This window comes from Bufo bufo, chromosome 4, assembly GCF_905171765.1.
Source record: "Bufo bufo chromosome 4, aBufBuf1.1, whole genome shotgun sequence".
NCBI classification, from domain to species: domain Eukaryota; kingdom Metazoa; phylum Chordata; class Amphibia; order Anura; family Bufonidae; genus Bufo; species Bufo bufo.
Window position 1 is genome coordinate 603795940 of NC_053392.1, and position 27874 is coordinate 603823813.

Sequence of the window (27874 nt, forward strand, 5' to 3'; positions counted from 1 at the left end):
CCTACTCCAGGATCATGAGAATCTTCGAGGCATGGTGTGATTCCAGACAGGTGGCGTCTGCAGATCCGCCCCTTCCTGCGATACTTCAATTTCTTCAGGATGGATTAGATAGAGGCCTATCTCCAGCTACCTTGAAGGTACAGGTTTATGCCATCTCGGCCTGTCTCAACAGGCCACATTCTCGGGACCCACTCATCAAACGCTTCCTGAAGAGAGCTGAAAGACTAAAGCCTACTATACTGAAACCTATCCCCCAGTGGGATCTTTCAGTAGTGCTCAGGGGGCTAGCATCTCCCCCCTTCGAGCCCTTGGAGGAGGTAAATTTTAAATTTTTGACTTTAAAGATGGTCTTTCTTCTGGCTATAGCTTCAGCCAAAAGAGTTTCTGAATTGCAGGCTTTCTCCGCAATTCACCCGTACATTATTTTTCTACAGGATAGAGTACTCCTGAAGTTTTTACCTTACTTCAGGCCTAAGGTGCCTACTTTCCAGAACATCAATCAGGTAATATCTTTACCAGTTTTGTTTACAGCCTCCTCCTCTGATACTCCAGCTAGAGACCCGCTGGATATTTCAAGATGCCTCCAGATCTATGTGGATAGATCTAGTGAGTTCAGGATAGATGAGAATCTTCTTATCCTGTTTGCCGGTAAGTCTAAAGGCCGTAAAGCGTCTAAAGCCACCATTAGTCGCTGGATCAAGGAGGCCATTATGGAAGCTTTCGTCTCCCAATCCTTAGATCCTCCTGAGTTTGTGAGGGCCCATTCTACTAGGGCGGTCTCCACCTCGGTTGCGGAGAGAAGACTCCTCCCCTTAGAGTTGATCTGTAAGGCGGCCTCCTGGAGCTCTGAGTCAACCTTCATCTCCCATTATAGGATAGATGCTAGGATGGCAGAGTTTTCGGCTTTTGGGCAGACTGTTCTTAGTTCTGCCAGGCATGAGGACCCTCCCTAGGGGATTCTTCTTGCTATCTCCCCATCTGTGCTGCTGGTAGGACGTAAGGGAATCGTTAATTTCTAACGATAATTTGTTTTCCCTTAGTCCTAACAGCAGCACACAAATATCCCACCCTAAATACATTATGCTTGTTAAAAACACGGTGGGCTGGGGGGTGATCTCCTCCCTTTCAGGGAGCTGAAGATCGTTTATTGGCTCTTGGGCTCATTAAAATTCCGCCGGTCCTACCAGTCCACAGGGGCAGTTAACCCCATCTGTGCTGCTGTTAGGACTAAGGGAAAACAAATTATCGTTAGAAATTAACGATTCTGGTTTAGGCTTCCAAAACTGCATCAAAAACAAACAAAACTGACCATGTGGACGGACCCTAAGGCCTCTTTCACACAAGCGTAGCGTGTGAAGGCCCCATAAGATGCGGGTGCGTTGCGGTAAAATGCACGATTTTTCTGCGCGAGTGCAAAGCGTTTTTATGCGTTTTGCACGCGAGTGAGGAAAATCGCCATGTTTGGTACCCAGACCCAAACCCGGACTTCATCACTGAAGTTCAGGTTTGGGTTAGGTGTTGTGTAGATTATTTTCCCTTATAACATGGTTATAAGGGAAAATAATAGCATTCTTAATACAGAATGCAAAGTAAATTAGGGATGGAGGGGTTAAAAAAAATAAAAATAAAAAGTTAACTTACCTGCTCCATAGCTGCCGGTCTCTGTTCTATCTTCAGGACCTGGCAAAAGACCTGTGGTGACATCACTGTGCTCATCACATGGTCCAATCACCATGGTGAGGGACCATGTGATTGGACCATGTGATGTGACGTCGCCACAGGTCCTAAGCCGGCAGCTCAACATTACAGAAGAAGACAGAGATCCACAACTACGCGATGAAGTGGACTCGGTGAGTTAATTTTTTTTTATTTTTAACCCCTCCATCACTATTTTACAATGCATTCTGTATTCAGAATGCTATTATTTTCCCTTATAACCATGTTATATGGGAAAATAATACAGATCGGGTCCCCAGCCCGATCGTCTCCTAGCAACCATGCGTGGAAATCGCACCGCATCCGCACTTGCTTGCGGATGCTTGCGATTTTCACGCAGCCCCATTCACTTCTATGGGGCCTGCGTTGCGTGAAAAACGCAGAATATAGAGCATGCTGTGATTTTCACGCAACGCACAAGTGATGCGTGAAAATCACCGCTCGTGTGCACAGCCCCATAGAAGTGAATGGGTCAGGATTCAGTGCGGGTGCAATGCGTTCAACTCACGCATCGCATCCGCGCGGAATACTCGCCCGTGTGAAAGGGGCCTTAGAAAACACCTCTGATTGAAAAGACGCTTCTTGGACAGTTTATATGCTGTACATTTCTACGAGCATCTGATTATCCGGAATATCTGATAATCCAGCACCCATCAGGTCCCATTCATAAAGGGATTGCCCTGGATAGATCTATGCATGTACTGATACAGCTTTCAGTAAGTTTCCGTCTGTTACGCAGCTTTTCCATGATTAGGATGTTATAATTTTCCAGATACGTTCATTTTCTTACATTTTTAGCCATTTTTCCCACTGAGTGACTGAATGCAATTTACGCATAAAAAAAAATAAAAAATGAAAAGAAGTGGAGATGCCGGGGATTGAACCCGGGGCCTCATACATGCAAAGCATGCGCTCTACCACTGAGCTACATCCCCTACTGGTGTGAACTGGGATCAAACTGGAAGGGATGTATGCTGTACAGGCGACACCCGCCTGACGTGAGCGTGTGTCACAGGATGTTATGAGCTGCCATTTCTTACTGGTCTGTCACCAGGCTCACTGGGGAGATTTATCAGGACTGGCGTTTTCTGCTCTGGTTTTGATTTTCCCTGCGAGGATGTGCTTCATTTATGACAAGGTGCCCGCCTCATCATAAATTAAAGGGGAATTTCGGTTATCAAGTTAACCCTTATGCTCAGGGACCCCATTGGAGCCCCCCCTGAAATGAAAGGAGCCGGTGGTCGGAAATGCGTGCGGCCGTTCCATTCATCGCTATGGGCGTTCTGGAGATAGTGAGTCGGCTATCTCAGGAACCCCCATAGAAATGAATGGAGCGGTCGTACACATTTCTGACCACCCACTCCGTTCATTTGGTGGAGCTCCATGGGGTTTGGGGCCCCCATTCTCGTAATCAGTGGGGATCTCACCGGTAGGACCCCCACCGATCTAATAGTTATCCTCTATGCTGTGGATAGGGGATAACTTCATATAATCATCCTCCGGCAGTCCGTGCGCCTAACGTACAATCCATGCCAGCTCGTAGGTAGCGCAGATGTCAATAGGCCCACCCACGCCACACCCTCTTTTTGGAAAGTGGCAAAACACCATTTGTGCCAAAAATATTTCCACAACCCGCGGCTTGCGATTATTTTACTACAGTCGGCTAGCGGATGTGGGTTGATAAGGCTCCATTCACACGCCCGTAATAATGGATCTGCATCCTTTCCGCAAATTGTGGACCCATTCATTATCTATGGGGACGGAATGGATGCGGAGAGCACACTAAAAAAATAGAACATTTTCTATTCTTGTCCGCAATTGCGGCCAAGAATAGGCATTTCTATGTGGGTGCCGGCCGGGTGTATTGCGGATCCGCAATGCACTACGGACGTGTGAATGGACCCTAAATCTCACCCCATTGACTTGTAGGGTGATCTTAGCTGAATGTAATGATGCCTTTCACTTAGGGCTCATGCACACGACCGTATGGCTTTTTCAGTGTTTTGCGGTCCGTTTTTTACGGATCCGTTGTTCCGTTTTTTGTTTCCTTTTCGTTTTTCCATATGCCGTATACAGTATACAGTAATTACATAGAAAAAATTGGGCTGGACATAACATTTTCAATAGATGGTTCCACAAAAACGGAACAGATACTGAAGACATACGGATGCATTTCCGTATGTGTTCCTTTTTTTTTTGCGGACCCATTGACTTGAATAGAGCCAAGCACTGTGATTTGCGGGCAAGAATAGGACATGTTCTATCTTTTCAAGGTACGGAAATACTGAAACGGAATGCACACGGAGACACTTCAGTTTTTTTTGCTGAACCATTGAAATTAATGTACGGCATACTGAACTAAAAAAAACAGACAGTATACTGAACGCAAAATACTGTTGTGTGCATGAGCCCTTAGTGATCTCTTTATTTTAGAAAAATCTATATGCAAATAAGCAGTTAAGTGCACTCTGGGCGGGTGCAAACCACTCTGCGCACCCTTTCTGCCTTGTCTGCCAGCCCCTCCCACTCCTTGATGGACAGGGCCAGGCGAGATGACTATGCAGGAACCTTCATTCAAGAAGCAGAGGGAGGGACCGGCAGAGAAAGCAGGAGGAGAAAGGCTTGGACCCGCCCAGAGTGCACTGAACTGCTCAATCGCGTATGGATTAAAAATACCTTTTCTCCAGAATAAAGTGACAGATCACTAAGGTAATGAAAGGTATCATTCCTCCTACATGTGCCTGGTTAAAGGGTTTTTGTCTAGAATTAGACTTTTCACAGAAACAGTGCCACACCTGTCCACAGGTCGTGTCTGGTATTGCAGCTTTCCATAGAGGAAAATTGCTACAATACTTTCTGAGAATTTGGACCCCAGACTGATACATTGTGGCGAACTATCAGAAGAGGCGAGAGATTTCTGCTACCAATGTATTTAGCTCTCAAACGATTCCATAGACAGGATTTACTTGTAGCAAAGCAGGGATCTTGAAAGTGCCGAGGAATCAAAGCACAAAGCACAGGTGAAAGTCGAAAAATTAGAATATCGTGCAAAGTTCATTTATTTCAGTAATGCAACTAAAAAGGTGAAGCTAATATATGAGACTCATTACAGGCAAAGTGAGATATTTCAAGCCTTTATTTGCTATAATTTGGATGATTACGGCTTACAGTTTATGAAACCCCAAAGTCACAATCTCAGGTCCCCTTTGGTCAGGGGGTATGGATTAATTAGCTGACTAGAGTGTGACACTTTGAGCCTAGAATATTGAACCTTTTTCACAATATTCTAATTTTAAGTTGCATTACTGAAGTAAATGGACTTTTGCACGATATTCTAATTCTTCGAGTGTCACCTGTAGACTAGGAAGTTGTCAAACTTTTTATTGTATAGTAATTGAGATTTGCTTCTATAAGACTGGGAATACAGCTCTGAAGTATAATACGGGCTCTATAACTCTTTTATTACTTAAGAAAAATATCCTATAGGTGATAAATGTATTATCACTGGGGGTCTGACTGCTGGGACCCCTAAGGATCCCTAAAACGGGGGTCTCTAGTCCCCCGTCTGAATGGAGCGACAGTCACAAGTTTGTTCACCACTCCATTCACTTCTATGGCACTGACAGTGCTCCATCAGTCCTTTAGAAGTCAGTGGACAACCGTGAGCACTAACGATCACTGGGAGGGTCCCAACTGTTGTACCATACATGTATTACCTATTCGGAGGATAGCCTTGCTGTTTTGGGGATAGCTCCGTAATTATATAAGTTAGTGAGCCTCTGAGGTGTTGCTCACCTGGTCGGCAGAGAAGGAGTAGTCATCCTGCAGGAGGGCAGGGGTGTAGAAATTGTCCAGGATGCTCAGCAGGCAGCGTCGGTCCCAGGAGTCAGTCACTCTTCCTCCATACACCACCTCGCCCGTCAGATAATGGAGGGCGGTCCACGGGATCTCTCTGTGGTTATCTGTGAGCATCTCCAACATCTGCACCGAGACCTGGACACACAGTACATAAGACAGCATATGTGAAAATCTGGCCACTAGGTGGCACTGTTCCTAGAGGATATCTCATAAAGCGACCAACCTGCTCCCGCTTACAATCGATCACTGATCGTTACAATTTTCTATTAATCACAGCGTCCAATGTACACTAGCGCTGGGTGATATCTGCTATTCTCTTCTGTATTAGCCACTTGATTGTCATTTAGCTCTGCTTCATTAGTGCTATGAGCAGTGTCTGCACTTTAGCTGCACTGCACAATCAAACGCTGAGATCTAGCTTCCGTCCCTTTAAAAGCTTCCCCCCTATGCTTTACACTGCAGCTCTGCTTTGTAGGTGGGCTGCTGTGTACACTGCGTGCAGAATTATTAGGCAAATGAGTATTTTGACCACATCATCCTCTTTATGCATGTTGTCTTACTCCAAGCTGTATAGGCTCGAAAGCCTACTACCAATTAAGCATATTAGGTGATGTGCATCTCTGTAATGAGAAGGGGTGTGGTCTAATGACATCAACACCCTATATCAGGTGTGCATAATTATTAGGCAACTTCCTTTCCTTTGGCAAAATGGGTCAAAAGAAGGACTTGACAGGCTCAGAAAAGTCAAAAATAGTGAGATATCTTGCAGAGGGATGCAGCACTCTTAAAATTGCAAAGCTTCTGAAGCGTGATCATCGAACAATCAAGCGTTTCATTCAAAATAGTCAACAGGGTCGCAAGAAGCGTGTGGAAAAACCAAGGCGCAAAATAACTGCCCATGAACTGAGAAAAGTCAAGCGTGCAGCTGCCAAGATGCCACTTGCCACCAGTTTGGCCATATTTCAGAGCTGCAACATCACTGGAGTGCCCAAAAGCACAAGGTGTGCAATACTCAGAGACATGGCCAAGGTAAGAAAGGCTGAAAGACGACCACCACTGAACAAGACACACAAGCTGAAATGTCAAGACTGGGCCAAGAAATATCTCAAGACTGATTTTTCTAAGGTTTTATGGACTGATGAAATGAGAGTGAGTCTGGATGGGCCCGTGGCTGGATTGGTAAAGGGCAGAGAGCTCCAGTCCGACTCAGACGCCAGCAAGGTGGAGGTGGAGAACTGGTTTGGGCTGGTATCATCAAAGATGAGCTTGTGGGGCCTTTTCGGGTTGAGGATGGAGTCAAGCTCAACTCCCAGTCCTACTGCCAGTTTCTGGAGGACACCTTCTTCAAGCAGTGGTACAGGAAGAAGTCTGCATCCTTCAAGAAAAACATGATTTTCATGCAGGACAATGCTCCATCACACGCGTCCAAGTACTCCACAGCGTGGCTGGCAAGAAAGGGTATAAAAGAAGAAAATCTAATGACATGGCCTCCTTGTTCATCTGATCTGAACCCCATTGAGAACCTGTGGTCCATCATCAAATGTGAGATTTACAAGGAGGGAAAACAGTACACCTCTCTGAACAGTGTCTGGGAGGCTGTGGTTGCTGCTGCACGCAATGTTGATGGTGAACAGATCAAAACACTGACAGAATCCATGGATGGCAGGCTTTTGAGTGTCCTTGCAAAGAAAGGTGGCTATATTGGTCACTGATTTGTTTTTGTTTTGTTTTTGAATGTCAGAAATGTATATTTGTGAATGTTGAGATGTTATATTGGTTTCACTGGTAAAAATAAATAATTGAAATGGGTATATATTTGTTTTTTGTTAAGTTGCCTAATAATTATGCACAGTAATAGTCACCTGCACACACAGATATCCCCCTAAAATAGCACAAACTAAAAACTACTTCCAAAAATATTCAGCTTTGATATTAATGAGTTTTTTGGGTTCATTGAGAACATGGTTGTTGTTCAATAATAAAATTAATCCTCAAAAATACAACTTGCCTAATAATTCTGCACTCCCTGTATAAGCACAAGCTTTATAGCACACACACACACACTGCATATTAACATATCAGATCTAGACATATGAATTATCCACTAGTACCTCCAAGTCGGAGAGGGTGAAGTCATACGGGATGTTCCACCCGAGGGCGCCATACTTTCTTCTCTCATTTATCACGGCATTGAATAGGCACAGACTGAACAGGAGCTTCTTCCAGGCTGGTCGGCCATTTTCCTTCTCGAAGATCTTCTCTGTGATCAGCCCGCTGCCAGTGCTGTCAAACGTCTGCTGTAACTTTCCTTTCAGTCCCATAGGGGGCTCCACTGCCATCTACCAGGAAAGACGATAAAAATGATTATGGAATCTCAGCGCTCACATTTCTTTTTCACTCTAGTGCACGAAGAGATGTACAACCATCTGCTAGCGGCCCCGACATACAGTGTGCCGTTATCGGGGGTCTCACCTTGAAACCCTTCTGTAGAATAGAAACTGGAAATGACTCATCTGACTTGGAGCTTAACCACAGCCTGAACTGCGGATCCGCGGCCCCGGCCTGTCGCTCGAATCTGAAAGAAAACCGCGGATTACATTTAACAGTACTTGCACTTGTCGCAGCGTTAGCGGCGGCGTCTGATCTTACCCGTCCACGATTTCTCTGAGTCTGGGCATAAAGGAGGCGGCGAGGTGGCAGTTTTGGAGGAAGACCCAGTGGCCTTTCAGTCTTCTGGCTTTGGTAATCAGCTCTTCTGCCTTCACCCCCTGACCACGACCCAGGGAGATCATGTCTAGGTGCAGGGTGCTGCCATGGGTCTCCAGCGCTAGACGCTCCAGCTGACCGCTGGGGTCACTGCCTGTGTAACACATAAAATATGAGGGTGCGTGACTAGGAGGGTCCATGTCTGCTCCCAAATCATGCCACACAATCTATTATGACCAGACAGTCCTAAATGATAATGATTCCCATTGTCAGGACCACCAAGCTGGCGTCAGGAGTCTTACAGGGCAGGCAATGCTCCCTGGGAAAGAAGGTAGGCACGGTAGCGCTCCTCCAGGAAGGAGAACTGTCCCTGTATTGGGGGTAGGTGTCCTAGGAGTCAATGTCCGCCCCCTTTTTTTTTTACACCCTTAGGCCTCATGCCTACGACCATATTTCTTTTTCTGCTTCCGATCCACATTTTTTGCGGATTGGATGCACACTAGCGATGAGCGAATCGGTTCATACCGCTATGTACGAATCCGATTCGTTTATCACATTAATTAACCTGTTGTAGAGGGACTGTCCAAACTGCATTGTTCGCTATGCGGTCAAAATAAAATAGCCACTGGTTTTAAGAAAAGGTTAATCTTGCGCATGCGTGTAACTAACCCAAATCCGGATTGTGGCACACGTCACAACCAAAGACGAATCTGGGTTCATATTCGTTATTGAGTATATTTGTGAATGCGCTGCTACTCAGAGCCACTGTGCATGCACGAGATGAAGATTTTCTTATGAGACCAGTGGCTATTTTATTCTAAAAAAATAGAACATGTCCTATTCTTGTCCGTTTTGCCAGTGGAAATTGTGGGATGCACATGGCCAGTATCAGTATTTTGTCGGATCTGTGGTTTGCATATGGTCGTGTGTATGAGGCCTAAATCTGGTTCAAAGGTAAGAGGTTGACTCACGTGGCAGCTAGCCTCAATAGGTGGTTAAACAGCCAGACTCACCGGGTGAGAGGATAAATATGAGGGGGCAGGACTCACCGGGTGAGAGGATAAATATGAGAGGGCAGGAATGACCGGACTCACCGGGTGTGAGGATAAATATGAGAGGACAGGAATGACCGGACTCACCGGGTGAGAGGATAAATATGAGAGGGCAGGAATGACCGGACTCACCGGGTGTGAGGATAAATATGAGAGGACAGGAATGACCAGACTCACCGGGTGTGAGGATAAATATTAGGGGGCAGGAATGACCGGACTCACCGGGTGAGAGGATAAATATGAGAGGACAGGAATGACCGGACTCACCGGGTGTGAGGATAAATATGAGAGGACAGGAATGACCGGACTCACCGGGTGAGAGGATAAATATGAGAGGGCAGGAATGACCGGACTCACCGGGTGTGAGGATAAATATGAGAGGACAGGAATGACCAGACTCACCGGGTGTGAGGATAAATATTAGGGGGCAGGAATGACCGGACTCACCGGGTGAGAGGATAAATATGAGAGGACAGGAATGACCGGACTCACCGGGTGAGAGGATAAATATGAGGGGACAGGAATGACCGGACTCACCGGGTGAGAGGATAAATATTAGGGGGCAGGAATGACCGGACTCACCGGGTGAGAGGATAAATATGAGGGGACAGGAATGACGGGACTCACCGGGTGAGAGGATAAATATGAGAGGGCAGGAATGACCGGACTCACCGGGTGAGAGGATAAATATGAGGGGACAGGAATGACGGGACTCACCGGGTGAGAGGATAAATATGAGAGGGCAGGAATGACCGGACTCACCGGGTGAGAGGATAAATATGAGAGGACAGGAATGACCGGACTCACCGGGTGAGAGGATAAATATGAGGGGGCAGGAATGACCGGACTCACCGGGTGAGAGGATAAATATTAGGGGGCAGGAATGACCGGACTCACCGGGTGAGAGGATAAATATGAGGGGGCAGGAATGACCAGACTCACCGGGTGTGAGGATAAATATGAGAGGGCAGGAATGACCGGACTCACCGGGTGAGAGGATAAATATGAGGGGACAGGAATGACCGGACTCACCAGGTGAGAGGATAAATTTGAGGGGACAGGAATGACTGGACTCACTGGGTGTGAGGATAAATATTAGGGGGCAGGAATGACCGGACTCACCGGGTGAGAGGATAAATATGAGAGGACAGGAGGGGCTGGACTCATCCAGCGCCTGTTTCACATTCATTGGGCGGCTGTGGATGTATTCTGCTCCCATCTTCTCGGCTATAAATCTTTGAATACCGCTGACCAAACATTCAGGATGCAGGACTTTTATCTAAAGAAGAAAAATAATGACAATACCATAGACCGTGAGTAATGTGATCATGGGGCCCCAATGCCACATTTCAGAAAATAAAGAGCAGAGATATACACCTATATACTCGCCACTTACTGTGCATAACATTAATCAACCCGCCTGATCATCACACGGCCTCCGCCGGCCTGTCTACTTCCCACAGTTCATCCTGGTGCTATGTCCACTAGGGCTGCACCTATTTCGATGCTCTTTTTCGGTTCAGTTGTTGCACAAGCTAAGTAAGTAGCTGGTCAGACAGAGAACATGGCGGGCACAGTACCCAGGGCATGCCACGTTCTGCTAGGGGGCGCTCACTGCTCTTAACCCCTTAAGGACTCGGCTATTTCACCTTAAGGACTTGGCCATTTTTTGCAAATCTGACCAGTGTCACTTTAAGTGCTGATAACTTTAAAACGCTTTGACTTATCCAGGCCATTCTGAGAATGTTTTTTCGTCACATATTGTACTTTATGACACTGGTAAAATGAAGTAAAAAAAAATCTTTTTTATTTATAAAAAATACCAAATTTGCCAAAAATTTGTAAAAAATTGCAAATTTCCAAGTTTCAATTTCTCTACTTCTATAATACATAGTATTACCTCCAGAAATAGTTATTACTTTACATTCCCCACATGTCTACTTCATGTTTGGATCATTTTGGGAATGACATTTTATTTTTTGGGGATGTTACAAGGCTTAGAAGTTTAGAAGCAAATCTTCAGAAGTCACTTGGGGGGGGGGGATGGAAATGAGTGACAAGGGGGGGGGTGGAAATGAGTGACAAGGGGGGGGAATGGAAATGAGTGACAAGGGGCGGGGGAATGGAAATGAGTGACAAGGGGGGGGGGAATGGAAATGAGTGACAAGGGGGGGGGAATGGAAATGAGTGACAAGGGGGGGGGATGGAAATGAGTGACAAGGGGGGGGGATGGAAATGAGTGACAGGGGGGGGGGAATGGAAATGAGTGACAAGGGGGGGATGGAAATGAGTGACAAGGGGGGGGAATGGAAATGAGTGACAAGGGGGGGGGAATGGAAATGAGTGACAAGGGGGGGGGATGGAAATGAGTGACAAGGGGGGGGGATGGAAATGAGTGACAGGGGGGGGGAATGGAAATGAGTGACAAGGGGGGGGATGGAAATGAGTGACAAGGGGGGGGGGGATGGAAATGAGTGACAAGGGGGGGGGGGGAATGGAAATGAGTGACAAGGGGGGGGGTGGAAATGAGTGACAAGGGGGGGGGGATGGAAATGAGTGACAAGGGGGGGGATGGAAATGAGTGACAAGGGGGGGGGAATGGAAATGAGTGACAAGGGGGGGGGATGAAAATGAGTGACAAGGGGGGGGATGGAAATGAGTGACAAGGGGGGGGAATGGAAATGAGTGACAAGGGGGGGGGGAATGGAAATGAGAGTGACAAGGGAGGGGGGGGGGAATGAGAGTGACAAGGGAGGGAGGGGGGGGGGGGGGGGAGAAGAGAGTGACAAGGGAGTCCCCAGAGCCAGACTGCAGCCAGAGACCAGATCATCTTATTGTCCTGGTGGTAAGTAGACAATGCAATATGTTTATTATGTAATTGTTTAGTTATTGATACTACATTGGAAAGTAATTTACCTCACATTTAGGGCCCATTCACACGTCCGCAACGTGTTTTGCGGATCCACAAAACACGGACAGCAGCAATGTGCGTTCCGCATTTTGCAGACTGCAAGAGAATATGCCTATTCTTGTCTGCTATTGTGGACAAGAATAGGACATGTTCTATTTTTTTCAGGATCGGAATTGCGGCCCCATAGAAATGTATGAGTCCGCAATTCCATTCCGCAAAAAGAGACAGCTACAAGAAGCTGGATTAACCGTAAGGGAAGCATAGCAGTTCTTTTAATTTAAAAGCTGAGAAAGGGGCGGCAAAAATCCTTGCACCGGCCCTGCATTAATATGACAATAAAGTGCACAAAAGAAAGATAGTCTGTTTTGGGACCATTGAATAACAACGAGACAAGACAAACGACAAAGACAAAGACACAATAGGGAGGGGGGGGGGGGAGATACACCATTCTCGCCAGCTCTCTAAGGGTGTCTCGTAGCCCAGTAATCGTCCCAGGGATCCCATATGGCATTGAAGAGAGCAATTTTGTCCTGAAACATAGCTGTGGAGTATTCCAGGGTTCGGACTTCCGTCACCCTAGCATACAAATCAGAGACCCTTGGTGGTTCAGAGCTTTTGCAACATCGAGGTATTAGACAACGGGCTGCTGTAAGTTTTATTAGTAGTAACTTAAGTGAGTGTTTTTTAACTTGACGAGGTACCACATTAGGCAGGATGGACATAGGGTCAGGCTGCAAAAATGTCACTTAGAAGGGTGCCCACTCCAGTCCAGTAGGGGCGTATCTTGGGACAGTCCCAATAGATATGAGGCAGTGTACCCCTATGTAACCCGCACCTCCAGCACTCTCTCGGAATTACCGGATTCATTCTATGGAGGAGGTCAGGAGTGTGATACCAATGCATCAAAATGTTATATTGGTTCTCCTGATGTAGTACCGCCATTGAGGATTTCGCTGCCCTCCTCTATATAAGGCGTCACAGTGTGTCTTCCTCAGGTATTCCTCCCACCGTACCATGTAGGAGTGCCGTTGGACCCGATCAGGAAAGGGGGTCAGTAATATGGAATAGATTTCAGAAATCAGACCCTTCGTGTGTACCCCTTCCCTACAAAGGCGTTCAAAGGCAGTCGGGAGGGAGACTGTAACCCCCAAGAAAATGGACCGGGCAAAGTGACTAATTTGGATATAAAAGTAATTGGAGGAGGAGGAGGGGAGATCATATTTGGTCTGGAGGTACTTGAAACTTTAAAATTTTTGGGGGGAAAACTTTATTTTTCACTTTATTTTTTGTCCCACTTTGGGACTTGAACTTTTGGGGGTCTAATCCCCTTTACAATGCATTCCAATACGTCTGTATTGGAATGCATTGGCTGTATGAGTAATACTGTGTGTATTACTCATACAGCTTCCGGCCTGTGATATCCAGGGGGCTGCATCTCACAGGCTCATCACCGGAAGGCAGCGCGATGCCTCAGGAAGGCATTGTGCTGCCTTCCATGCCATCTGGTCCCCCCTACAGCCACGATGGCACCGCCGCCCGCCGGATAAGGTAAAACCGCAAACCGCAGGTCTGAATTGACCTGCGGTTTGCGGCGATCGCCGATGCGGGGGGGGTCACATGAACCCCCCCCCCGGCGTTGTGACAGGATGCCCGCTGAATGATTTCAGCAGACATCCTGTTTGATTAACCCCCGCCGCACCACAATGTCGTTTTAAAGCTAGGACGTACCGGTACGTCCTGGGTCCTTAAGGACTTGGAAAACATGGCGTACCGGTACGTCCTAACCAAATAAAAATCAAACACGATATTTCAAGCGATTCTTAAGGAGTGCCTGAGTTTATTTCATCTTTGCTTGCTACGGGGGTGGGACCCCACAACAAGAACACCCAACTAACGGGACACGAGTGCCACGTCCTACCAAATGTCTTTTTTTTTTTGCTTGCACCACAGGCACACACAAGCTCCAACATCCAGATACAAAAAGTAATACACAATCACCGTACAGCAGTCCATATACCGCACATTCACATATATATACAGTGGGGCTGGTCCATGATTTATGGGGTTTGTATACTTTTTTTTACTTATCTCATGCAACTAAAATAAAAATGAAAGCAAATGTTCTTAATAAAAAGATGGCGCACCATTTTGTGTATACAGCTCTTATTCAGACCTGTATGTCTCCATGGCTACCACAAGTAGCGGTGTGACAAATTATTTCCCCATGTGTCCCGCTTTAGCCTTACCTCCACATAATTTAACCCATTAGAAGTATTGTGTAAATATAAATTATACCGCCCCTAACATGAACAAATATTACCACCACACAAGGGGCAGGTAAAAACAGTTTGGATCCCCTGAAGTTATAGAATTATAATGAAAGGGGAAGTACAGGATTACAAACAGCTGATGTCTTCTAGAAGGAGCGCCAAGCCTGTCCATGAGTTGTGCCAGGGATTGCAGTTCAGCTCGGCTGAAGTGAATGGGACTGAGCTGTAATACCACACACAACCAGCAGGTGGAGAGTATCACATGATATACAAAGTTAACAGCGGCTCACCCCAGACACTCCCAAAAGGAAACGGTGCTCACCCCACGGGTCCACCCAAACCCAGAAGGTAAAATGCAAAATGTATATACGGCTGGAGGGCTGTTCCAGGATAATGGAGTGCCCTCCAGCCGTATATACATTTTGGAGAGTATCACATGACTGCAGGATCAGACTACACAAGGTTTGTATGTAGTCTGTAACCATGGAGACACATAGTGCTGCCTGCATAGAACCTGTCGGCACAAAATAGTAGATTACTTTTTAGATAATTTGGAAATTTCCCCTTTTTATATTTTCAGAATGTAACAAAGAGTTGAAAAGGTGCACGTAGGGTTTCACTAAAGATTAGTCCAGTAGACCTGACTAGCTTTTACTGGTTTCCATCATATTGTCTTTGGCCTGTATATAGAGGGTCACCATTATGCTCCGATTGCAGGAATCTGTTAATAATAATATTTACCAACAGAAGTTTCTGGAATGAAGTAAGTGTCTCCCAATGAAATACGGCAGCAGCTTGTGATGTCTCCTGGTCAGCAGCATATCCTGGATCTACTCCTGTGGGATATGTAATGTATTATGTATTAACTAGGCATGACGAAGAAGTGGAAACTAATATCTATCTATCTCATATCTATATCTATCTATCTATCTATCCATCTCATATCTATTTATCCATCTCATATCTATTTATCCATCTCATATCTATATCTCTATCTATCTATCTCACATCTATCTATCCATCTCATATCTATTTATCCATCTCATATCTATTTATCCATCTCATATCTATCTATCTAATCATCAAATCACATCAAATCAGCTTTATTGGCAGGACTAAATACATTTTAGCATTGCCAAAGCAAGTGGGAAATAATTGGGTAGGGTTGGGGATGGGGATACATCCAGGGTGTGGGTATAGGAGTCCATGGTATATCAGGCTCCTCTCAGTCTATGGCAGGCAGTAATATATTGTGCTGCTGTCGCCGTTGTGTTCTCCTCTTCCCCCAGCAGTATGGAGAGTCTTGGCTTCTGCTTAGGATGTTGTGCTGGGTGAGGAAGCTGAGGATCCTCTTATTCAGGATACTGCTGAGGAGTTTCCCCAGGTTGCTGCTGACACATATCCCTCTATAGTTGGCTGGGTCGTACCTGTCTCCGTCCTTGTGTATGAGGGTGATGATGCCCTGGTTCCAGCTCTGGGGGAAGTAGCCGTCACTCAGCACAACATTGTAGAGTTTTACTAATGGATACCTGGCGGGCTGTATTTGATCATTTCTGGAAGGATACCACCTGGGCCACTGGCTTTTTTATTCTTTATCACTGCGGTGTGATCGGTGTGTCATCCTCCCTCGAGATGGCTTTGTAAAGATCCTTGAAGTACTGGAGCCAGATGTTGCCGTTTTGGATGTGGAGGTTGGTGTTCTTGCTGGTTTTGTCCATGTGCTTCCATAGTTCCCAGAAGGAGTTGTCTTGGAGAGCATCTTGGAGTTGGAGGAGCTTGGTTGAGATGTTGCCTTGCTTTTTCTTTCTGAGGGTATTTTTGTATTGCCTTTGTATGTTGTTGTAGGCTTCCCTCAGACTGGAGTTGTTCGGATCTTGGTGTTTCCTATTTGAGGACATTCTTAGCGCCTTCCTTATATCTTTAAACTCCCGGTCGAACCAACTGTTGGGTTGTTGCTTTTTTGGCCTTTTTTTTGCATCTTTTGAGGTCAGACATTTCCGCCATGGTGTATATTATTAAAGTCCTTTACCGCGAGATTTACTCCTTCTGGGTTCAGCTCATACACTTTACTATGAAAGTTATGGAGCATCTCCTGGATCTCTGCGCTGTTTATGGTCTCCATATACTTTGGGGCTGACATCTTGGACCATTTAAATGATGGAGGTAGGCTGAAGAGGCCGGTCTGCTGAGATATTTGTGCCGGTGGTTTACTTGTGGATTTAATGTATAGGAGCAGTTGGTTGTGGTCTGACAGGTGTGTCTGTGGGGTGACTATAAAGCCACCAACATTTTTGGGGTCCATATCTGTGATGGCATAGTCCACCACACTATTGCCTACATGGGAGTTTAGAATATATCTACCAAGAGAGTCTCCCTTGGTGCGGCAATTGAGAACATGAAGTCCGAGGCTTCGACATAAGTTCAGCAATTTTCTGCCACTTTTATTTACTGTGCTGTCATAGCTGTTCCTCTCGGTGTGCACTGAGCTGTCACAGTCAGTGTCTGCTCCGAATATATAGACATCTATCTATCGATATATCTCAAATCTATCTATCATAGTATTGCCAAAGCATGTGGAAAATAGGGGGTTGAGAAATGGGGACACACCCGAGGTCGGTGTATAGGAGTCCGTGGCGTATCATGACAGGGGGGGGGGAAGGGGTGCGGACACACCCCGGGTCAGGGTATCGGAGTCCATGGCATATCAGGATCCTCTCAGTCTGTGGCAGACTGATATATTGTGCTGCTATGTCCACAGTGTTTTCTTCCTCTCCCAGCAGGATGGGCAATTTCTCTTCCTCCTCCATGGAGCTGAAGTCTGGTCAGAGATCAGACAGTCTCCTAAAGTGGATGTCCCTCACTGCTGAGTATTTGGGACAGTATATCAGGAAGTGGGCACAGTCTGCTTTCTCTAGGCATGTAGCTCTGTCAGTCTGTAGCGGCTCAGGATTTTCCGGTCTCTGGGGTTCCCTAGTTTCTCCAGATATGGGGCCAGTTTGTAGTCTCTCTGCAGGCTCGGGTACACAGTCAGCTTCTGGGATGCTCTCACCTCCTTCCTCCATTCACTGACGTATTCCTCTTGTCTCTTGTTTATGGTGTTCCTGATCCCCGCTTTTGTGAGGTGGTGTGGGGTGATTTTCTGGTCGGGCTGGGTTTCAGCAAGTCGATTTTGGGGCTTTGCCTTGCCTGGGATCCCTTGGTGTAGCAAGGCTTTATGGTGATGGGAGCCTTCACTACTACCATGTAGATGGCCCCAGAATGATAGCACCCTCTTCTGGATTGTAAGGTGTAGAGGGAATCTGCCCAGCCCCCCACTCGACAGGCACGGTTAGAGGTGCTCTGATGTACCTGGAGGAGATGCTTACAGAATTCCAGGTGGAATATTTCTGTTGGGCTGGAATCCCATCTTGACCAGTCGGGGTACGTGTGAGGGCCCTAGACTTCACTGCCATACAGGAGGATTGGTGCAATGAAGTCAAAGATTTTAAGCCAGACCCTCACGGGTGCTTTGAGGTGGTACAGTCGTCTTCTGATGTTGTAGAAGGACTTGCATGCTTTGTCTTTCAGCTCCTCAATGGCTGATTTGAAGCTCCCAGTCTGGTCAATTATCAAGCCCAGGTAGGTGTACCTGTTGGTGGCTGTAAGAGGGCGGTTGTGTAGTGTGAAGGTAGGGGGCCTGGCTGACCTTGTTTTCCTACTCTGGAACACCATAGTGTTGGTCTTTTTTAAATTGATGAGAAGGGCTCATGTAGTGCTGAATTTCTCCAGAATGACTATCTATTTATCCATCTCATACCGTTAGGTCCATATATATTTGGACAGAGACAACATTTTTCTAATTTCTGTTCTGTACATTACCACGATGGATTTTGAACAAAACAATTCAGATGCAGTTGAAGTTCAGACTTTCAGCTTAAATTCAGTCAGTTGAACAAAATAATTGCCTAAAAATGTGAGGAACTAAAGCATTTTTTAAACTCAATCCCTTCATTTCAGGGGCTCAAAAGTAATTGGACAAATTAAATGATTGTAAATAAAATGTTAATTTCTAATACTTGGTTAAAAACCCTTTGTTGGCAATCACTGCCTGAAGTCTTGAACTCATGGACATCACCAGACGCTGGGTTTCCTAGTTTTTAATGCTCGGCCTTTACTGCAGCGGTTTAAGTTAAATGCTCTATTGGGTTCAGATCAGGAGACTGACTCGGCCATTCAAGAATATTCCACTTCTTTGCTTTAATAAACTCCTGGGTTGCTTCGGCTTTATGTTTTGGGTCATTGTCCATCTGTATTATAAAACGCCGACCGATCAGTTTGGCTGGATTTGAGCAGACAGTATGTCTCTGAAAACCCCAGGATTCATCCGACTGCTTCTGTCCTGTGTCACATCATCAATAAACACTAGGGACCCAGTGCCGCTGGCAGCCATGCATGCCCAAGCCATCACACTGCCTCCGCCGTGTTTTACAGATCGTTTTTTTTAACACAATAAAAGCACACAGAGCTATGGGGACTGGATATTGCGGATGTGCTAGCGGCCATCTAGCAACCCATGTCTTCAGCTCTATACACAAAATCCCGGTGACAGGTTCTCTTTAAGATGTTTTTTTTTAGCAAAGTCCAATCTAGGCTTCTTATTCTTGAGGCTGATGAGTGGCTTGCACCGTGCAGTGAACCCTCTGTATTTACTTTCATGCAGTCTTCTCTTTATGGTAGATTTGGATACTGATACGCCTATATCCTGGAGAGCGTGGTCACTTGGTTGGCTGTTGTGAAGGGGTTTCTCTTCACCAGGCATGCTCAACCTGCGGCCCTTCAGCTGTTGTAAAACTACAACTCCCACAATGCCCTGCTGTAGGCTGATAGCTGTAGGCTGTTCGGGCATGCTGGGAGTTATAGTTTTGCAACAGCTGGAGGGCCACAGGTTGAGCATGCCTGCTCTTCACCATGGTAATTATTCTGCGATCATCCACCACTGTTGTCTTCCGGGGGCGTCCAGGTCTTTTTGCATTGTTGAGGTCACCAGTGCTTTCTTTCTTTCTTTCTCAGGATTTACCAAACTGTAGATTTTCCCACTCCTAATAGTGCAGCAATTTCTCTGATGTTTTTTTTCCTGTTTTCGCAGATGATGGAGGCTTGTTTTACCTGCATTGAGAGTTCCTTTGACCGCATGTTTACTTCTCAGCAAAATCTTTCAAATGCAAACACCACACCTCAAATTAACTCCAGGCCTTTTATGTGCTTAATTGAGAATGAAATAATGTAGGAATTGCCCACGAAACAGCCTTTGAGTCAATTGTCCAATTACTTTTGGCCCCTTTAAAAACAGGGTGCCCCATGTAAAGGAGCTGAAACTCCTAAACCCTTCATCCAATTTTAATGTGGATACCCTCAAATGAAAGCTAAAAGCCTGGACTTGCCCATGTCCATTATACAACTATAACTTGAATATGTTTTCGTAAACAGGTAAAAAAAAACAACTAAATTTGTGTCAGTGTCCAAATATATATGGATCTAACTGTTTCTATCTATCATGTCTATCTATCTATCTATCTATCTATCTATCTATCTATCTATCTATCTATCTATCTATCTATTATCTATCTATTATCTATCTATCTATATATCTCCTATCTATCTCACCTTTCTCCAGGCCTGTGTATGGTTTGCTGAGATAATCGTACATCGCTGCGGTGTCTCTGAATTCTCTCCACTGCTGTGTGTTGTGAGACAAGGAATGGCACAGATCTGAGAACGGCTCCATGTAGTGGCTCATGTACTGACACTGGCGCCACGTGGTGTCTGAGAGCCACTCAGGGGTGCCACGTCCCAGAACCTCAGCCTCAAGACCTGTTGAAAAAGAAAGACACAATTCTCATAATTAAATAGTGGCGGTCATGTAGACATTGATGTAGGCAGCGATTCCGATCCACAGGATGCTCCTATGACAAGGACTGGGACAGGGCCGGAAGTGTTGTCATAAGCTCCTGTGAATAGTGAAGCCTCAGGTTTCGATGCGGCAGCTTCAACACTGATTAAAATAACTGTGTTCTGGACACATCTGACAGGTGGAATAGGCTGCATGGAATCTCTGACAGAAGTGTGAACACGGCCTTAGCCCTTCCTGCAAATGGAGAAATCCTGATGTCCTAATTGTGGCGTGATTAGCGAGGTAATTGTACATTCAGGGGGCGGCACAGGAGCTTTGCCTGAGCCATTAGTAGTGGATGTAATATACAGCCATCATCCGGTAACTCAGATCCTGGCAGTTTAACCCCTCAGATGCTGCAGTCAAATGTGACCATGGGCCCATTGGCACCCAACACAATCCTGGGTTGCTGCCATGGAAACCACAGCTTCTAGTCCCCTGATGGACAACAACAAAGTTCAATTACATTTATACTATTGTATAATCATAAAAAAAAAATATATGGGTATAATGGGTACACTACCCGAACCTTCAGGGGGCCCAAAGACCCCGATGCTGCATAAGAAGACACTGGTATTATAGAAAGTCCATGCTGGACTTTACCTGTATCCGCCTTGTTCTCGTCGCCTTTCTCAGGTCCTAAAAGATAAAGGTTATAGGTGATTAATGTTGATTGTGGGACAACCCCTTTAAAGTGTAACAGTCATGTTTTCATCAAAAAAATTAAATTTTAGCATATGTTACTGCTGCAGCAGCATTATGCCTAAAGAAATCTGTAGTTTCTTCACATATCACTGTTTTCCTTGAGTTTTTCCCTTAGTTACGGCTGTTTAAACATTTACAATATCAGGATCTTCTCAAGATGGCTCCTCTGCCAGTTCTCTGAGGCCAAAACTGCTTTCCCTCACTTCACATACACACTTGCTGTAGCCAGCAGCTCCCTGCCAGCCAATCAGATTGGATTACTGAGAGACACGCCTCCTCACTCTGAAGCCTAATGCAGGCATGCAGTGTGAAGGACCGCCCCTCTGTCTTCCTGTCTTCTTAGCCAGAGGCAGACGAGCCATAGCAACTGTCTTTTAACTCTTAGGATACCGGAGGTTTTTTTCGTTTTTGCCTTTTCATTTTTCTTCCCTATTTTTCTTGAGCCATAGCTTTTTTATATTTCCAGTCACATAGCTGTATGAGGGCTTATTTTTTGAAGGACAAGTTTTACTTTCTAATGCCGCCATTAATTATGGCATAAAATGTAGTTGGAAGTGGTAAAAAAATGGGGTGGAATTGGAAAAAAAAAACGCAATTCCGCCACTGTCTTACGGGTTTTGTTCCCACAGCATTTCGTTTACGGCAAAACTGACCCATGCCCTTCATTCTCTGGGTCAGTACGATTACAACGATACCCCATATGTATAGGTCCTTTATGTCTAAATAGTGTAAAAATACATTTAAACTTTGATAAATTCTTATTTTTTTTACATTCCCATATTCTGACCCTCATAACTTTTTTATACTTATGTCTACTGAGCTGTTTAGGGGCTCATTTATTGCGGAACAATCTGTAGTTTTTATTGATACCATTTTGGAGTGTGCGTGACTTTTTGATCACATTTTATTAAAATTTTTGGGTAAGAGAAGCAATGAAAAAATGGCAAATCAGCCATTTTGACCCTTTTTTCCGTTACCCCATATTGGATTTTTTATTTTTTTATTTTAACAGTATAAGCATTTTCAGTCGCGGTGATACCCATGATGTTTGTATTTATTGTTATTTAGGTATTTATTTTTTAATTATACAGAAAGGGGGGTGATTTACCGGTAAACCTTTATATTTTTTTATTTTTTTTTAAACATTTTTAAAAAATATTTTGTGATGATTTTGTGGCTCATATATGAGCCTATAAATTATGTTTTTTAATTTTTAATTTTGGTCTATCAGGGATTTTTAAAATGCCAATTAAACTCAATATTGCTCATTTCTTATCATGGCATGTCATCTGGTGGCCAAAATAAGAATTGCAGCATGAACACTTTCAGCCTCATCAGTGTTCAGCCCAACTACCGATGGCTCAATTGGCCACACGGAGCATCGGTAGGAAACCCAGAAGCGCAAGCTTCTGGGTTTTTGTGCATTTAGATGCAGTGACCTCACTGGCATTTAGATGCAGTGACCCCATGGCGCCCGCTGCACGTGCGAGCGGGCGCCATGTTTACACATCGTTCCAGTGCCGTACATGTACGGCGCTGGTATCGAACGGGAGCAGTGGAAAGGGACATTAATGAAAGCTGTTATTATAAGGTAATTACAGATCTTTTGACAATCATTGCATGCCTAGCTCTAATAGACTAGCAAATAAATAAAAAATATGACAGTTACACTTTAAGATCATGTGTGAACATAACCTTGAGACGTTTTTTGGGCACATTTTCTTTTTTTCCCATGATTTTTTTTACAGACTACAATAATATGCTGATATGTGGGGGCTGTTACACTATGTTTTTTGCCTTGAAAGTAAAGTGTTTTTTAGAGGTGGGGTTTTTCCAATATTTTTTCCCTATAGAGTAGTCAATAGGAAAATATCTGAAAAAATGCAACATTTGTGCGATTTAACGCAAAAATGTGGCATGCGTTAATGTGATTAACAAAAAAGCCACAGGGCAAAAAAAAAAAAAGACACTGCTACATGCAGTTTTGCATGTACCTTTTTCATGTTTTTTTTTTTAGCCAAAACCAGAAGCAGATTAAAAAACAAAAACTGCATGAAAACTGCAGGTGTGGACCTGGCCTTTGATTTTCGCTGCAGTCCTAGACTGAATCACTGATGCATTGGCAAAAGTAATAAATTAATGAGGTCTAAAGGCAACGGTGGCTCTCTAACTCTCAGCATCTTCTGACAGCAGGGCATAATGGGAGTCATACTTTCTCCGCTGAGGAGACCGCCCCCCTCAGAATACATTGGGCTTGTGTTTTTACCATCATTCCCCGCAGGGGGTCTCATCTTCATTACGTTGCTCAGCATCAGCGAGTGCAGGAAGAATTCCCATTCCGATTCTGGTAGAAATCCCGGGAACGCAGATTCCTCGCGGTTGCTGCAGCTTTTCATTATGTTTACAGTCAGCATAAAAGAGAAGCAAAGCCTGTGCTCTGTGAGGAGGGCCGTGGAGACGATCTGAGAGAAGTCACATGAAATACCACAGTGTGAACAAGTACATGGCACAGGACATATCGCTTTAACCCCTTTAATACCAAAAAGATACTTTACACCGTATTAGGACACACAGACATCGTCGCTTGCTCGAAAGAGTCGCATCTGAATGGCCACATATAATGCTACAGAAACGCCTGGCTGGCCATAGCTTCCCTTGGCAAAATCAGCTGTTTGTTGGGGTGTCAGTGGCCGGATCTGGGGTGATCAGCCAGTTTCCCAGGGGGCACATTCTAAGGGTTCGGCTACACTGCCATTTTGGGCGCAATACAAGAATCGCAGTCTAGAAGGGGAGCCATAGAAATGAATAGGGTTGCAGAGCGACTCACACGCGTGTCGCGACTACAACCCCAGAATCGCAAAAAATCCAGCACACGCCATGTCCAAAATCACAGCATAGCCGAACCCTTAAATGAGTAGTCTCTGATGAGGTGAAGCAAACTGGAGACAGATATTTTACAAGCTTAACTCCATACTAAGGACATAAATCCATCCTCAGTTTTCTCCCCCCCAGTGGTCGCTCTTCAAATATATACTTACATATATAATATACATCTCTGCATACATTGGACCCTAAAATTCTTAGTATTACAGTGTAATTAACAGAAAGAGAATAAATCACATCCCTAAAAATTCTAGTAAAATATTTTAATCTGGCATTTGATAATCTATCCAAATTTGATAGTCCGGCAGCTGTTTCCAGCATAAAACTGGAATCAAATGTGCAACTTCAAGAAACAAGAGAAAGAAAGCTGAAAAGATAAAGCTAATTTGGTTTTATGAGGCGGAGAGTAGTGAGGGGGGATAGAAGCCTGGACAGAGGGGCGGCTGTGGATGTAGTGAGGTGAGTAGAAGTCTGGACAGAGGGTCTTCAGTGGATATAGTGATGTAAGTAGAAGTCTGGACAGAGGGGCAGCTGTGGATATAGTGAGGTAAGTAGAAGTCTGGACAGAGGGGCGGCTGTGGATGTAGTGATGTAAGTAGAAGTCTGGACAGAGGGGCAGCTGTGGATGTAGTGAGGTGAGTAGAAGTCTGGACAGAGGGGCGGCTGTGGATGTAGTAAGGTAAGAAGAAGTCTGGACAGAGGGGCAGCTGTGGATATAGTAAGGTAAGTAGAAGTCTGGACAGAGGGGCTGCTGTGGATATAGTGATGTAAGTAGAAGTCTGGACAGAGGGGCTGCTGTGGATATAGTGATGTAAGTAGAAGTCTGGACAGAGGGGCAGCTGTGGATATAGTGATGTAAGTAGAAGTCTGGACAGAGGGGCGGCTGTGGATATAGTGATGTAGATAGAAGTCTGGACATAGGGGCAGCTGTGGATATAGTGATGTAAGTAGAAATCTGGACAGAGGGGCGGCTGTGGATATAGTGATGTAAGTAGAAGTCTAGACAGAGGGGCGGCTGTGGATGTAGTGAGGTGAGTAGAAGTCTGGACAGAGAGGCGGCTGTGGATATAGTGAGGTAAGTAGAAGTCTAGACAGAGGGGCGGCTGTGGATGTAGTGAGGTGAGTAGAAGTCTTGATGGAGGGGCGGCTGTGGATATGGTGAGGTGAGTAGAAGTCTTGATGGAGGGGCGGCTGTGGATATAGTGTTCTTTGCACTGTCCCTCATAGACGCTTAATAGGTAAAGTAAGGTCTATAGGCTTGGAAAGTATAGTCTGTAATTGGATTGAAACTGGCTGAAGGACCAAGTCCAGAGAGTTGTGGTCAATGGTTCCTATTCTGAATGGTGCCGGGTTATATGTGGTGTAACCCGAGGTTCAGTGTTGGGTCTGCAATTATTTAACTTATTCATTAATTATATAGAGGATGGGGGTAGTAGTACTTTTTCTAGTTTTGCAGATGACACCAAGCTATGTAGTACTGTGCAGTCTATGAAGGATGTCCATAAACTACAAGTAGACTTTGACACTCTGGCCCAGAATTTACTAATGTGTAAATTAGTTTTAAAAAAATCTGTTAAAAAAAGTGGTGCAAGCTGGTGTAATTTAGCACATCTATGGTTTCTACACTTCCTGGATGAGGGGGGCAGGGCTTAGAAGGAAGGGGGCAGAGCTTCGTTGGAAAGGGACCTAAGATGAGCCATTTTGTGCCAAAATTGCACCACAATTTTTGCGTACAAATCTGTCTCAAAGTAAGTCAACCAATACTTAAGTCAGAGAAAAGTGTCTCTCCTTGCACCAGATACCTCATCCAGCTTGAGCCCCTGTGATGAATCTGGTGCAAGTCCAGACAGCCGGTCGCCATTTACAGGATTAGTAAATCTGGGCCTCCGAGTATTTCGGCATCACTTGGAAAATGATATTCAATGTAGATAAATGTAAAGTTCTGCATCTGGGTAGTAATAATCTACGTACATCATATGTCCTAGGGGAGGTAACACTGGGAGAGAGTCTCTTCCCAGAGGTGGGACCCACACCTATCTGACATCGGTGGCATTGGTGATCCAGGTGAGAAAACCCCTTTAATTAATTTCATCCCTTAGTTGAGTTTGATGGACTTATGTCTTTTTGCAACCATACTATGTAATCAGAAGACTTCTTTGATTTTGTGTTATCCCTTTTATTTTGGTCTTTACCTCTGAAAGCAAGTTTCCTCCAACATCTGATAATGCAGAGTATTTAATCATCTAGAATCTTTGATAATCCAGTACTCATCACTGGATTTCCATACGTCCTTCTCACCTGGTATACATTTCTGGTTAAGGTCTTGCAGATATTGTCCAGGTGCCTCTGGATATCCTCGCTCGGGTCTCCCTCCTCCCTCTCTTTTCTCTGTCTGCTGAGCGGCCGGATTATTCCAGGAGAAGAAGTGAAAGGGATCTGAGATTGGGAAGTTGCTGACGCCTTCATGGCTTCCACAAACACCTGATGGAACCATTGTAAGGAGAACTGGTACATGTAGTTCAGGTGAATCAGGTCGGCCACTACAAAATAAAGGACGGCCCCTCGTTGGGCCACGGGGAGGTAGATGCCACGAGCCGCTTCAATGCTTGCCTCTGTCTTGCCAGAATCCCTCATTCTTTTGAAGACATCCTTGGCCGTGAATTTGGACTTCTGAAGGGTGTTGATGAGGTCTTCATCATCAAGTAGGTGGCCTAAATGTTATTAGGAACAAATAATCTTGTGACAAGAAGTAATAGAGGAGAGGGGGGTTCCCGAATAAATTGCACCACCTAGTGTGGAGGACTCAGTGTGTTCAAGCATTACACTGACAGCCCACTGAATGCAAGGCAAACGGTGTAATACTTTGTTTGCCCTGTGGAGGTGCTGCAGGGAAACTGAACACTTGCCACCAGGTTCCTCACAGATCACAACTGATCACTATGGGAAGGGGATACTCTGATATCAGCTTATTGGGGAGGAACCTTATAACAGAAATTGTCCAAAATGGACAACCCCTTTCAGGATAATCACCTTCGGTTTTTTGCAGTAAGGTGAGTGACTGCTCCTCCAGGCCTCGCAGTGTACTCAGATCTGCCGCTATACTCTCCAGGATCTGGTATCTTTGTGCCTCCAGGTGTGGCTGCTCGTGGGCGACCACGCTGCACAGGAGCTGGTCCTTAAGCCCTTTAAATGTCACGGTGAAGTTGATCAACGTGACGGCGATGCAAACGGCTGGTAGGAAATGTGGGTTTGGGTTTTGGGTCGACATGTACAGCCTGAAACAAGAGAGCATTATCTGCTGATAACAGGGTCACCTCAGACTGTCCACCATATCACGGACCTGTCTGTAAATTATATACGTGCATGGTCTCATACAGAGATGAGCGGCGTTACAACGGCACCGCATATCTCCACTGGTAGAGATGGACTGTCACCCATCACTCCTGCCGTGCCGACCTCTGACACAGAATGGGGGAAGATGCAGGTGACATATGGGAGAAGACATCAGAGGAAGGCGAGTGGTGTTCCCGAGGACATTCCTTTTGGGCACAATGCCCCTGGCGCTGTATGCAGGACGCCCTGCAGCTGGTGCTAGGCAGGGCAGATTATGACTGACACTGTACATGCGGTACATGATCCCATTATACTACATGTACAGGCAGACATGTATGACATCAGGGTCTGTATATTTAGACCAGGGATGCTCAACCTGCGGCCCTCCAGCTGTTGTAAAACTACAAGTCCCACCATGCCCTTCTGTAGGCTGATAGCTGTAGGCTGTCCGGGAATGATGGAAGTTGTAGTTTTGCAACAGCTGGAGGGCCGCAGGTTGAGCATGCCTGAT

At 45.4% G+C, this 27874-nt stretch overlaps 1 protein-coding gene and 1 non-coding gene across 2 annotated transcripts in view; both read right to left on the reverse strand.

The window, feature by feature from the left end:
* Positions 1-27874, reverse strand: part of DNAH14 (dynein axonemal heavy chain 14) — a 188592-nt gene that overhangs the window by 18504 nt on the left and 142214 nt on the right. Inside the window, exons 70-80 of the mRNA XM_040430564.1 lie at positions 27061-27305; positions 26329-26741; positions 23414-23609; positions 21046-21081; positions 20157-20366; positions 15255-15349; positions 10455-10611; positions 8224-8434; positions 8047-8149; positions 7686-7913; positions 5512-5709 (exon numbers count right to left, since the gene is read on the reverse strand). Coding sequence (XP_040286498.1) covers positions 5512-5709; positions 7686-7913; positions 8047-8149; positions 8224-8434; positions 10455-10611; positions 15255-15349; positions 20157-20366; positions 21046-21081; positions 23414-23609; positions 26329-26741; positions 27061-27305 — 2092 coding nt within the window. The remainder of the gene's footprint in view (positions 1-5511; positions 5710-7685; positions 7914-8046; positions 8150-8223; positions 8435-10454; positions 10612-15254; positions 15350-20156; positions 20367-21045; positions 21082-23413; positions 23610-26328; positions 26742-27060; positions 27306-27874) is intronic.
* On the reverse strand, positions 2580-2651 carry TRNAA-UGC. Its single transcript has one exon. It is a non-coding gene; the product is annotated as a tRNA-Ala (tRNA).